The sequence below is a fragment of the Dipodomys spectabilis genome, unplaced genomic scaffold, assembly GCF_019054845.1.
Source record: "Dipodomys spectabilis isolate Male_0828 unplaced genomic scaffold, ASM1905484v1 ptg000002l, whole genome shotgun sequence".
Lineage (NCBI taxonomy): Eukaryota > Metazoa > Chordata > Mammalia > Rodentia > Heteromyidae > Dipodomys > Dipodomys spectabilis.
This window is the reverse complement of record NW_024870679.1, coordinates 20,501,724-20,515,280: the sequence shown is the minus strand read 5'-3', so window position 1 is coordinate 20,515,280 and position 13,557 is coordinate 20,501,724. Positions and strand designations below refer to the sequence as shown.

The 13,557-nt window shown below is 41.8% G+C and overlaps 1 protein-coding gene across 1 annotated transcript in view; it reads right to left on the bottom strand.

Annotated features, from left to right (window-relative positions):
* The window catches only part of Ddah1 (dimethylarginine dimethylaminohydrolase 1), a 155,982-nt gene extending 143,278 nt beyond the window's left edge, over positions 1-12,704 (bottom strand). Inside the window, exon 1 of the mRNA XM_042676994.1 lies at positions 12,364-12,704. Coding sequence (XP_042532928.1) covers positions 12,364-12,666 — 303 coding nt within the window. The 5' untranslated portion in view covers positions 12,667-12,704. The remainder of the gene's footprint in view (positions 1-12,363) is intronic.
* Positions 12,705-13,557: the final 853 nt, after the last annotated feature.

Here is a 13,557-nt window from a genome sequence, read left to right as displayed (position 1 = left end):
CAGAGCTATAATCACAAAGACAGCATGGTACTGGCACAAAAACAGACCCGAAGACCAATGGAACAGAATAGAAGATCCAGATATAAATCCACAGGCCTACAGCCAGCTGATATTCGACAAAGGAGCCAAAGACATACAATGGAAGAAACACAGCCTCTTCAACCGCTGGTGCTGGGAAAACTGGGCAGCCACATGCAGAAAACTAAAAGTGGACCCCAGCCTATCACCATGCACCAACATCAACTCAAAATGGATTAAAGACCTTAACATTAAACCTGAATCTCTGAAACTACTGCAGGACAGAGTAGGAGAGACACTTGAACTAATAGGCACAGGAAGGAACTTCCTGAACAGAGTCCCAGGGTCACAACAAGTTGGAGAGAGACTCGACAAATGGGACTACCTTAAAATAAAAAGCTTCTGCACAGCTAAATCTATCGCAACTAAGCTAGAAAGACAACCAACTAATTGGGAAAAAATATTTACCAGCAATATATCAGACAAGGGGTTAACATCCTGTATATACAGGGAACTCAAGAAACTAATCCCTCCCAAACCTAACAAACCAATTACTAAATGGGCAAGGGAACTAAAGAGGGACTTCTCAAATGAAGAAATAAAAATGGCAAAGAAACACATGAGGAAATGTTCATCATCCCTGGTGGTGAAGGAAATGCAAATAAAGACAACCCTGAGATACCACCTTACCCCAGTCAGAATGTCCCACATCCACAAATCAGCCAACGACAAATGTTGGAGGGGATGTGGAGAAAGAGGAACCCTATTACACTGCTGGTGGGAATGTACACTTATACAACCACTTTGGAAAGCAGTCTGGAGGGTCCTTAGAAAGCTAAAGATTGACCTCCCTTACGACCCAGTCATACCACTTCTAGGCATCTACCCTGAACAACAGGAACCAATATACAAGGACACGTGCACCTCCATGTTTATTGCAGCACTGTTCGCAATAGCTAGGATATGGAAACAACCTAGGTGCCCCACCACAGATGAATGGATCCAAAAATTGTGGTATCTATACACAATGGAATATTATGCAGCCATTAGAAATGACAAAATAATGGCATTTGCAGGGAAATGGATGGAGCTAGAAGGAATCATGTTGAGCGAGGTAAGCCAAGAACGAAGAGACAAACGGTACATGGTCTCCCTCATAAGTGGATGCTAAATCCAAAAGGTTAGTGATACGACAAAACTAACAGGACTTAAGAAACAAAGAACTCCCGCTCATCTGGTTGAACCACTACTAAATATCCTCATGCTGCTGATCACAAATATGGTATATAACATGTGAACACTGTTATATATTACAGACTGTGGTAGACAATTTGCTCCAGGGAAGTTAGAATGAACTTGTGACTTTGAAATTATGTAATCATTTAATCACAATCAAAAAAAAAAAAAAAAAGAACCTCGGGGAAGGGAGGGAGGGAGGGGATGGTAGGGGGAAAACAATGGAGGGGGTAACAATGTTCAAGAGGAAGTGTACTCATAACCTCACTCATGTAACTGTAACCCTCTGTATAGTAGCTTTACAATAAAAAAATAAAATAAAAAAAAAAAAAAAAAAAAAAAAAAAAAAAGGTTAGTGGTATAATCTGGTTGAAAGGGGATTTTCACAATTTTTGGAATTTTTCACATGTTTTTGTTTTTTATGACTCAGTGTAAGAAATATATTTCATTTTCTATGTCACTACAAACATAAATGTAAATGTATACAAATAACCTATGGTTCATGAAATAATAATTTTCCTTATGGTGTAGTAATATACTCTGGTATTTTAAATTAATTTTATCACACAAGAAAAAGGTCTGGTCATGACCCACTAAATTGATTTTATGTACCACTAGTGAGTCCAGAGCAGTTGTGGGGAGAAAAAGGTAAATGATACAAAAAGCCTTATTTTGAAGCTGTGCTTTGTTCATAGTTAACTAATTACGTATTTGGAATGGGTTGGAAGACTTAGGAGATTAGAAAGGGCTAAAGCCTAGAGAGATTTAGTTGGAGAGTAACAGAGAAAACCAAAGAAATCAGTGACCTTTTTGGCTCGGGTCCCTTTACCTTATTTTGTCACTGTCAAGATCAGTTCACTAATTTCAGCTTCTTGAAATTAGTGAATTTAAAAAAAAATTCTGGGTTTATCACAAGAATATCTACACACTTCAAAACTACATTTTATGTCTGTATTGTATTGGGCTAACATGGTTATTATGTACACCACTAACTAGAGAAAGACCACACTTAACTGTGTATTTCTTACTTTTTTGTCTTTATTAAAAAAAAATAATTTTGGGCTGGGAAGGTGGCTCAATGGTAGAGCGCTTGCCTTGCATACATGAGGGCCTGGGTTTGATTCCTCAGCACCACATAAGCAGAAAAAAAAAAAGGCCTGGAGTGGCGCTGTGGATCAAGTGGTAGAGCATCAGCTTTGAGCTGAAGAGCTGAGGGACACTGCCCAGGCCCAGAGTTCAGGCCCCACGACCGGACCCCCCAAAAAAAATTTCATACAGTTTGGGGGGATGGAAACTAAAATTTTGAAGTCACAATTTTCTTTGGCATCAGAAAAGAATATGTGAAAGGTTTAGAAGAACATATTACCTAGGAAGATCAGAAAATAGAAAATCCGACTTCAAGTACATACCTAAAAACCATTTGCTATCCATTTCTTCTGGCCACTGACTCCTATTTAACCCAAGAACACCAATTGGGGAATTTTAATGGAAGTGATAGTGATGGCAGAAATTACAAGGATCTATGGGGTCTTATGCTATTTCGGTGGATTTTATTTGAAGGCTCTATAAGGGAAAATTACTTGTCAAATGTGCTGTCAATGGTCGAGTAAACAAAGCTTCTGAAACAGATTTAGCAGATTCAACTTCATCTCATAATGGATTATCATTAGCAAGATACATGTTTATATGATTGGTTAATTAAGTGGAACATATAATGTCTGGGGTTGTGTGAAACCCAAATATATTTTATTCATCAAAACCCAATTCTCTCTCATGAAGGTAAATTACTAAATTATTATCACCTCCCCAACCCTCCATTTCTTCTATCTCGTTATTCCTTTCTCACCCTACACTATTCACTTAAATACCACCTGAGTGGCATTGAAAGAACAGAATCTTCAAGCTAGAAAAATATTAATTCATTGGGGTTCTGTTTTGCCAGTCAAAGGGCTTGAATTCAGTGTCTGGGCGCTGTCCTTGAGCCTCTATGTGTTCAAGGCTAACACTCTGCCACTTGAGCCACAGTGCCACTTCCAGCTTTTTTGAGTAGTTTATTGGAGATAAGAGTCTCATAATGACTTTTCTGCCCTGGCTGGCTTCAAACCACGCCCCTCAGATGTCAGCCTCCTGAGTAGCTAGGATTACAGGCATGAGCCACTGGTGCCTGGCGAATATTAATTCTTAATATCATTTCAGAAATCAAAATCAGTCTTCTGACTTCCACACCCCCCTCCATAGTGCTGTGACAGACACCATCCTCCTCCTGTAGCAAGTAGGATGTTCAAACCATAATTACAGATACCTTCTCAGTTCAGACAGCCCTTGATTATATTAGCATGAGATTCAGAGCTGATTACTACCAAGATAAAGACATTTGTGAATAAAAATACATTTTGACACCAAATAGAAATTAAGTTTTTCTTACCTTCTCAACAACAGATAATACAGGTAATGTATATACCACAGTATGTCAGGTTTGTATGATGCATTCTAGTATGGCAAATTATGGACCCAGGAGGAAAGTGATTGCCTAATAATGAATACACCAATAACTTATAGGGCTAAACAAAGTAAGAAAACATTAATATTTCTTAAGCAATATAATAAAGGACAGGCACTTGTGGATTATCCCTGTAATTACTCATAGCTACTTAGGTTAAAATCTGAGGATCATAGTTCAAAACCAGCCAGGGCAGGAAAGTCCATGAAACTCTTATCTTCAATTAACTACCAAAAAGCCAGAAATGGATCTGGGGTTCAACTTGGTAGAGTGTTAACCTTGAGTAAAAATGCTTAGAGATACTGTAAGGTGCTGAGTTCAAGCTCTAGGACCAGCACCCCCACCCCCAAGTCCCCCTTCCCAAAACAAACCAAAAAGAAAAAGAAAAACCCCAGTGTAATAAAGAATTCAAAGCAAAATTTTTGGCTGGTCCTGGGGCTTGAACTCTGGGCCTGGGCGCTGTCCCTAAGCTTCTTTTGCTCAAGGTCAACAGTCTACAACTTGAGCCACAGCACCACTTCTTGCTTTTTTGAGTAGTTTATTGGAAATAAAAGTCTCACAGATTTTCCTGCCTGGGCTGGCTTTGAACTGTTAGCCTCCTGAGTAACTATGATTACAGGCATGAGCCACTGGCATCCGGCCAAAAATGATTTAATAAGGCAAAGTTGTCTTTATTTTTACATACTCAAGTCAAACAAAATATTGATGTATAGATCTTCACTGAAATGACAACTTACACCTAAAAGTCTATCATGCTCCAAAAACAGATTGAATGTTGTTTCCCTTTAATTTGCTAACCTAAACAGAGTTAGAGTTGAACTCTGGGCTTGGGCACTGTCCCAGGGCTCTTCAGCTCAAGGCCAGCGCTCTACTGCTTGAGCCACAGTGCCACTCCCATTTTTCTAGTCGTTTATTGGAGATAAGAGTCTCAAGGACTTTCCTGCCTGGGCTGGCTTTGAACTGTGATCCTCAGTTCTCAGCCTCCTGAGTAGCTAGGATTACAAGCGTGAGCCACCAGCGCCCAGCTCAGAGTCAGAGATTTTTGTCCACATGATTTTTTTCCAGGGAAAATTAAGCCAATCTTACAATTCTTTGTACCCTGCCATTTGAATTTCTTATGTAGTCACATCTGACTGAACAATATAGGCTTATAAAAGCAGAAGTGTAAAATCTGGTGATTTATTTCTTTTTACAGGGTGCCACTGCTTCTTCAGCACTCAGCTTCAGGAAGATATTAGACAGTATTAAATTACTTGACATTGACAAAGTGAATTAGGATGGCATTATATATATATGGCACACATTTAAAAATGGGATTTGTTGTTTGCTTGAGATGACTCCTGCTTGTCTATGTGGATAAAAAATGTCTGCTTATGAAATGAGGAGAGCATTCTGACAGACTGACTATTTAATATCAGCTAGAGAAAAGCAATGAATGCTTACTTCAAAGGTCAGATGAGTATTCTAATGGAAAGTCAGAGGATTTCAGTTACGGTAAATAAACATTTATATACTTGTTAGGGTGAACAATGCACTGTACTGCATAAGATACTAATGAATCCTTTCTCAATAAAGTTTTAAGTTATTTTATCTTTAATTATAATACTCCTTTGATAAGGGAAAGTGTTACATACCAGATAGCTATTCAGAAAATGAGGCTTTCTGAGTGGTAATAGATGTTAATAAAAGAGGACAACAAAAGAAATAATAACCAGCACTCGTTTTAAAGCATGCATTTCAAAATTTATATTGGGGTTATAAAATTGCCACAAATAGTACACTTAGAACACAAGGCAGTGTGAGGAAAACATGTATGTTCCAAAGTCTTAGGTAGATTTTTCTGTGGATAGATGCCTCCCAATACTCTAATGAAACTAATTTTGAAGAAATTTGAACTTAATAAGAATTTAAATACATGCAAAGACAATTTTCCAGCATATCAGAGTTATAAGGGATCCAGCTCTGTCTTCTTAGTCTTAGAATCATTCCCTAATGATTGTAAGAATCTCTGCAGAAAACTCATTTTCAGCTAATAGTGTCTAATAGAAGTCACTCCCCACTCATCATTTTGTTCTTAATTTTCAAGGCATTCAAAATTACATTATTGGATACATCCCAGTCTCTGAGACACATCAATTTCCAACTGTTATTGCCAAGGCCACACAGAAGAGTTGAAAAAGAAACATCCTGACAAGGAGCAGTTGTTATAACCAGTTGGAGGTGATGATTTATCAAGAACTGTTGTTTGCTGCCATGTGACAGCCTCCGGCACATTCCCTTTCCACCCAGGGCACAGAGTAACTTCTAAGTATGGTTTAGGATATGCATCTGTAATGCCAGCACTTAGGAGGCTGATGATCAAGAGTTGAAAGCCAGCCTAGTCTATATGGCAAGACTCTAGCTAGCTTCTCAGGAGGCTGAGATCTAAGAATCTCATTTTGAAGACAGCCTGGGCAGGAAAGTCCATGAGATTCTTATCTCCAATTAATCACAGAAAGAGCCAGCAGTGGAGCTATGGCTCAAGTAGGAGAGCTCTAGACTTGAGCACAAAAGTCAAGGCCCAGAATTTAAGCTCTAGGACTGGCAAAAATCTAAATAACTACATAAATAAACAAATACATACATACAAACATAAATACCTTTGCAATTTGGATGGAGGAAGGGGAGTTGGGAGGGGTAAGAGAAAGAAAATGAGGGATGGGTAACAGTGTTTAAAAAACAAATGTACTCATTATCTTACTTAAGTAACTGTAAACCCCTCCCAGCTCATCATCTTTTCATCTTTTCAATAAAGATAAAAGAAAAAAGAAAAAGAAAGAAATACATAAATAAGCAAGCCACTCTGGTGGTGAATGAGATAATTATGCATAAATTATGTCTAGGTGATTAAGGATGGCCATACAAATGATCAAATTACTGTGTTTTTAAAAAAACTAAAATGAAAATAATCTCTTCTCACTTATGACATAAGGGAAGTGAAACTGCTAAATTAACATGAGTTAGTATACCATCAGGTATAAAATGGGTTTCACGAGGCTATTATGCATCTATTTAATATTCTAAGGATTACCCTCAACTGACATTAAGCATTTCAAACAAAAAAATGACCTTTACATTTCCATGAGAATCTCATTTCTGTAACTTATTACTTGTGTGTGACCTTGGTCAAGTTATTTAACCTTGGTTACCTGAAACACAGTTCTCTTATCTTTCAAATAGAGCTAAAAATAATATCATCTTCTAGGATTCATACACTCAAAAACTTGGAATATACTAGTTATTGCTTTCTAGCACAATCCTGATGTTTACCATTCTCAGGGACTTAAATAGTCAAGTTTTTTTCCGAACAAAGAATAAACCAAGGACCAAAATGCCTAAGTGCTAATAACTGTTTTCAAATAAAAGGAGACCTATCTACCCAATTATATACTGCTCACTTCTTTCCATTTATGTCCCCATCTTCCAGCTTGATGACTAATTTTCTTCTAGGATTTATGACTTTGTGCTATTCATTGTCTTCTTCCTAAAGAACTGTCTAAAAATGAAAATGATCAAGGGCAGAATAATTAAAGTTATTATCACTTTGTAAAAAGGTGCTTTGGTAGTTTTTCTCCTAGACAGAATTATTCCACATATAACTACATGATAACTGTGAAAAGAGAAAATTGCTCTTAAAGAAGGGCAAAAGGACATAGGATACATTTCACAATTTTGCTTAAGTAAGCTTTGTCAGTTAATCATTTATTTGGTATTGAAGGAAAGAGTTTTAAAATGGTAGTAGTAAGTAACTAGCTGAAAGAGTAGAAACAGGGCTGAGACTTTTTTTTGTTGATTGTGGGGCTTGAACTTTGGGCCTGGGCACTGTCCCTCAGCTCTACAGCTCAAGGCAAGTGCCCTACCATTTGAGCCACAGCACCACTTCCAGTTTTCTGATGGTTAATTGGAGATAAAGAGTCTCATGGCCTTTCCTGCCCAGGCTGGCTTTGAACTGTGATCCTCAGATCTCAGCCTCCTGAGTAGCTAGGATTACAGGCATGAGCCACCAACATCCGGCTAGGGCTGAGACTTTCACTAAACTCTTATGCTTTCTGAACTTGGTACAGTGCAATGCATTATCTGTACAAAATTTTAAATAATTTTTAAAACACCAAAGCCTCATAGCCTGTCACATGTCCTATTTCAGCTTTTAGATAATTTGTTTACAAAGCTTGTCATTTAAAAGTTGATTTTCCCCCTAAAAATAAGCAGGATTCACTTGTAATATCGTATACTTTTCCAGTCTCATTTATTTGTTTTCAGAGTACTAAAGATATTAAAATACTCATAATCCTTAAGACACAGAATTATTAGACAATTGACACATATTTACCGATTTTCTATACATGCAGTTTCCTTCAATAAAACAAATTTTCTAGACCAGGGCCTAGGTACTATAAACTTCTGGAGGTGCTGCTGAGGTGGTGGAATTTCATTAGAGTGCTTTCTTAAATTTGGTTCTTAGTTTTCTTCCAAGGAAAAATGTCATTAAAAATAGCACAATATTTTGATTAAGAAAGAACTGCTCAAGATTTGTATAAAAACAAGCAAAAACAACAATAGTAACAATTCAGGAAAGAGAGCTAAAGTTATAAACCATCAACATCCATAATAAAACTTTGGAACTCTGAAATCATGGAAACATCTCTTCAACAAAATATTTTGTTTTCCTTTGGGTGCAAGAACTTTGGAGATAAAATGTGTACCAATGTAGACATGATTCCTGCCTTCACATAGTAGTGAGGGACACAGAAAGATAAACAGGCAATAAACAGAAAGATACCATACGGCATGAGAAATATTACTCTAATAGGAAGTATTGAGAGTTAATGGAGCTCATGAAAAGAGAATCCTCCTGTGCTGGGAAAGCTAAGGTCTAAAATAATGGAAGGTGGGACTAGATCTTTGGAATTCTGGAAGCCTGAGTTCAAATCTGGGTATCACTGGAGCCATTTCACAACCTTGGCTAATGTATTAAACATCTCTAAGCCTCAGTGTCATCAGCTTTACGAAAGGAGTAATGTGTGTCTTGATCTCAAAGAGGTGATACGAACATTTATGAAATGCATATCACAAACCTGGCTGTTTGTGGCAAATGGCAAGTACCCAATAAATGTTAGCTCAGTGCAATTAATGACAAATTAACTGAGAACTGAAATATGAATAGGACAGCCAGGTAAAAGGAAGAAAGGAGGAAGGAGCGAGGTCCCAGAAAAAGGAAAACCGTGTCCAGAAAAGCAATAATAGTATGATGAGCCTGAAAGAAAGAACCTTGCATAAGCAAAGTGTTGACAGAGACTTCAGTGGGGCCAGAGATTAAGTTCAAGCTGGAAAGGAAAATAGCCCAGCTCCATGAGCTTATCTAAGCTCAATGGGGTCCCTGCAAGAATTTTAGTCAGCAGAATCAGAGTTTTAAAATGGCCAAGTTGGCTACAGTGTGCGAATGAAATGGAGAGTGAAGAGAGGAAGCAGGGAAATTGATGATAATAATCTTAAAATAATTCCTTGGCTGCTATGGACAAGAAAAGAATTAACGCGATCCAAAGAGGACCTTGAAGTTATCATCAGCTTGCCTGTTCAGCATTTCATTCATTTATTCATTCATCCATCCATCCATTCATTCATAAATATCAATACCTACAAAGTTCAAAATCTGATGCTGAGAGATTTCAAAATGCATTATCCAGCACAGCCCTGCTCTCTAGAAGCATTTTACCCAAAAACAGATGGGTGGTATCCTTTCTGTGACTGAAAAGCCTCCTTATCCTGTGACCCAGATCATATGGAATAAGAAAAATGCTTTGAGGTGAGATCAGACAGAGACCCAAGCTGACGGCAGTGGCACATAACACTCTAGGATGAAACTCAAAGCATGAAAATATCTTGCCTTTATGCTGGGAAGCAGAACTGTCACTAACAACATTATGAACAGCCCATTTCTTATTCAAAGAGTCACTTTTTCCTGACCCATCATTGTTAAGTGAATAACAACAGTCAACATTCATAAGTGTTCTGACTGTGAATTTCAGGAGGATCAATAAGTTTATTACCAGTCTGTGCAACAGATAGTCTCATGCAAAGCCAAAGATGACAAAACTGAGGCAAGGGACAATTTCCCTAAGGTCACAGAACTGAAGTGGTGAAGCTGATCCAAACTAATAATCTTATCCAACAGAGGTAGGGAACATCTAGCCTGAGTACAATATAAAGTCCAAGAAATAATTTGTATGTGACAAGAGAAATATGGATGATTCTCAGATTCTTTCTGTCAGTCTGCCTGTACTGATCCTATTGTATTATCCAATGATGTTATAAATATCCAAATGACCATTGGCAGAAAAAGGTTTCCTACCCCTGCTATATTATGTTGACCTCTGGGATTGGGGAAATAGCTTAGTGGTAGAATATTTGCCTCTCATGCACACGAGGTTCAATCTCCTGCATAATAAAAAAACAAAACTCCATCAGTAGGGCTGGGAAGGTGGCTTAGTGGTAAAGTGCTTGCCTTACATGCATGAAGCCCTGGGTTCAATTCCTCAGAACCACATAAACAGAAAAAGCCAGAAGTGGCATTGTAGTTCAAGTGATGAGTGCTAGCCTTGAGCAAAAGAAGTTCGGGAACAGTGCCCAGCCCCTGAGTTCAAGCCCCAGACTGGCAAAAACAACAACATAACCCCACCACCAACAACAACAAAAAAACCCACCTGAGCCAGTGGCTCACACCTATAATCCTAGTTTCTCAGGAGACTAAGATCTGAGGATTGTGGTTCAAAACCAGGCCAGGCAGAAAAGTCCACGAGATTCCTTTCTCCGAGAAACTACCATCCAAAATGTCTGAAGTGGAGCTCTGGTACGTGTGTGTGTGTGTGTGTGTGTGTGTGTGTGTGTGTATGAGAGAGAGAGAGAGAGAGAGAGAGAGAGAGAGAGAGAGAGGAGAGAGAGAGAAACTGCTTAGCAATGGAAGAGAGAAAGAAAGACACACACAAAAAGAAACAGCTTAGCAATGAGTTGATCCTAGTATAAAGCCACATTCTGATATTTCAAATGTAGACTTAAGTCCAGACATATCACTGCTCCATCTTATAACAGGAAGACCAATATTTAGAAGATTTTACTATAGGAATAAAATCAAATGAATGAATAAGTGAGTGAGAGTCTCAAGTGGGCATCGAACTACTCTTTTCTAATGAGCACCATTTTGAAAGGGTTTGAAACCCATTTTTACTGTTTTCAGTGAAAACCACTGCTCTACCATATGGCCTAGAACACAATGAAGTTATTCAAATTGGGTGACATTCCTTATCAGGTTAAAATAAGAGAAGGGTGTTTCACACACTCAAAGATAGAAAAGGGTGACAAGAAATAAAAGGGCTAACAGGATGAGACCTCTTACTCTTCTGGTTTCCTGCTTACATAGCTGATAATCTCAGTGAGAAACAAATGGAAGATGCTTCTTTGGGGATCCTGTAGGGTTCCACCATCCAAGTAGTAAAGACAAGCATATTTTACTTAGAAGCTCTATGAGACACTTCCAGTGTGAACTGAATAGACAAACAACAATAACAACAAAAATGAATAAACAACCCACACCCCTTAACCTCTAGATATGAAAGAGACCACCTCCACCTTGAAATGCTATAGGACCTCAGCATCAGTAAGAAGAATCCTGAGCCAGGTGACATTTTGAAATCCAACTTTACTCTTATTTGTCTCTCCCCACTAACCTACATTATGTTTAAAACAATCATAGCCATTTGCACCAGCTGCAATATCTTAAAGTAGTCACTATCCACTGAGAACACACACCCCCTTCTCCATTACTGGAAGTTAAAAATATAGAATATAAATTATAGAACTTGGTAAACCACCATTTATAATTAAATACACACACAAAACAGCTGAGCATGCGTGTGTGTGAGAGAGAGAACGAGCGAGTGTGTACAGCTTTTGTAATCCAGTTCTTTCACACACACTTTTCACACAGCTCATCGACAAAACAGTCTGCTTAAATTCATTCTTCAGGACTCACTGAAAACTAACTCTGGACGCCCAGGTCTGTTGGCACCAACGCCATGTTATGTCATCCTCCTGCCCAGCATAGAGCACCTGGGAGGACTGGGGGGGAGGGGGGAGGAGGTCATGGTCACCGGCTGGCGCTGACCCCTGGAGGGGGCCCTGAACTCCACCCTCCCACCTGAGGGGCACCCCCCCCCCGTCGGCCCCCACTCCCCAGGAAACACGCAGAGTGGCATGGTCTTCGCCATTTAATTGCTACAAATGAAAAAAACGCTCCCGAGATGGATTCCCCGACCCATCCACCTGCCGGAGGGGGCAGGTTCACACTTGCGAGGATCTTCTTCTCCCCACAGCCTGGAGGTGTGAACGAGGCGCCCCCCTCCCCTCCCGAGGGCGCTCACACCGTGCACACGCCCTCTCCGGCTCTCCACGGGAAGTTGTGAACTAGCTGCCCCCCACCCTCCGGGTCCCCGGCCAGTCGGCCGCCCGCGGGGGGGGGGGGGGGCGCCGGGGAGGGCGGCGCCCCTGGCGTGGCGGGGCCCCCGGCGGGCACTCACCTCCTTCCTCCGGCTGGGCGCCCCGGGCCGGGTGAGGAGGGCCGTCTCCTCGCACACCACGGCCACGTCCTCCACGAACACGCAGTCCGGGAGGCTCTCGTCGGCCGGCAGCTCCACCACCTGCAGCCCCAGCTTGCTGCCCAGCACGCCCACGTACTGCTGGTGCTGCCGCTCGGCGCGGGCGAAATCCACCTCGTCGCCCTTGGCGCGCCTCAGCGCGTGCTGGCTCAGGGACTCGGGCAGCGCCCGCACCACGGCGTGCGTGACCCGGCCGAAGGCGGCAGGGTGGCCCAGGCTAGCCATGGCTCCGGGGCTGCCGCGGGGGGCGGTCCGGGCGCGAGCGGCGGCGGCGGCGGCGCGGCGGCTGGGTCTTCCCGCGAACGGCGCGCGCCGAGCCTAGAGCGCCCGGCTGCTGCTCTTGGCAGAGGATGAATGTGGTGCAGGAGCAGCAGCCCGGCTCGCGCCCGGAGCCGGAGCCCTGCCCGCGCGACTGAGCATGCCCAGAGCTCCGGGCGCCGGCCCGTGCGCCCACTCCGGCGCTCCGGGGTTTTGCGGCCACCGGGGCAGGAGTTGTCACCGCGAGCGCTTTAGGAGTAGAGGGACCCCCCCGAATACGCGCGGGTGGGGCACCTTAACAATCAAACCACCCCTACCCTGACCTAGCGTTATCCGTGCTCTGTCCGCATCAGGTGCACACCGCCCATCGACCCTCCCCCCCCCCCCCCCCAGCCCCTCGCCGCGGACTTGCTGCGTGGCCGGTGCCCTACCCTGGACAGTTAGGGCTCGGGATGATTCATTCGTGGGCCCATAGTTGGACCTCTTTCCCCACTCTCTTATTCCCTGGGTTCCTAGGTGAGAATCTGCCTTCATCGACATCCTTTTAACTGTCTCCAAAATTGACCTTTGCTCTATGTGAGATAAAGCCTTTCTGTCCACAAGAAGAGTCCGAGAAACAGAACTATAAGAATATTAACTCTGGCCGGGCGCCCGTGGCTCACGCCTGTAATCCTAGCTACTCAGGAGGCTGAGATCTGAGGACCACGGTTCGAAGCCAGCCAGAGCAAGAAGTCCATGAGACTCTTATCTCCAATATACACTAGAAAACCAGAAGTGGTGCAGTGGCTCAAGTGGTAGAGCACTAGCCTTGAGCTGAAGAACTGAGGGACAGCGCCCAGGCCCAGAGTTCAAGACCCA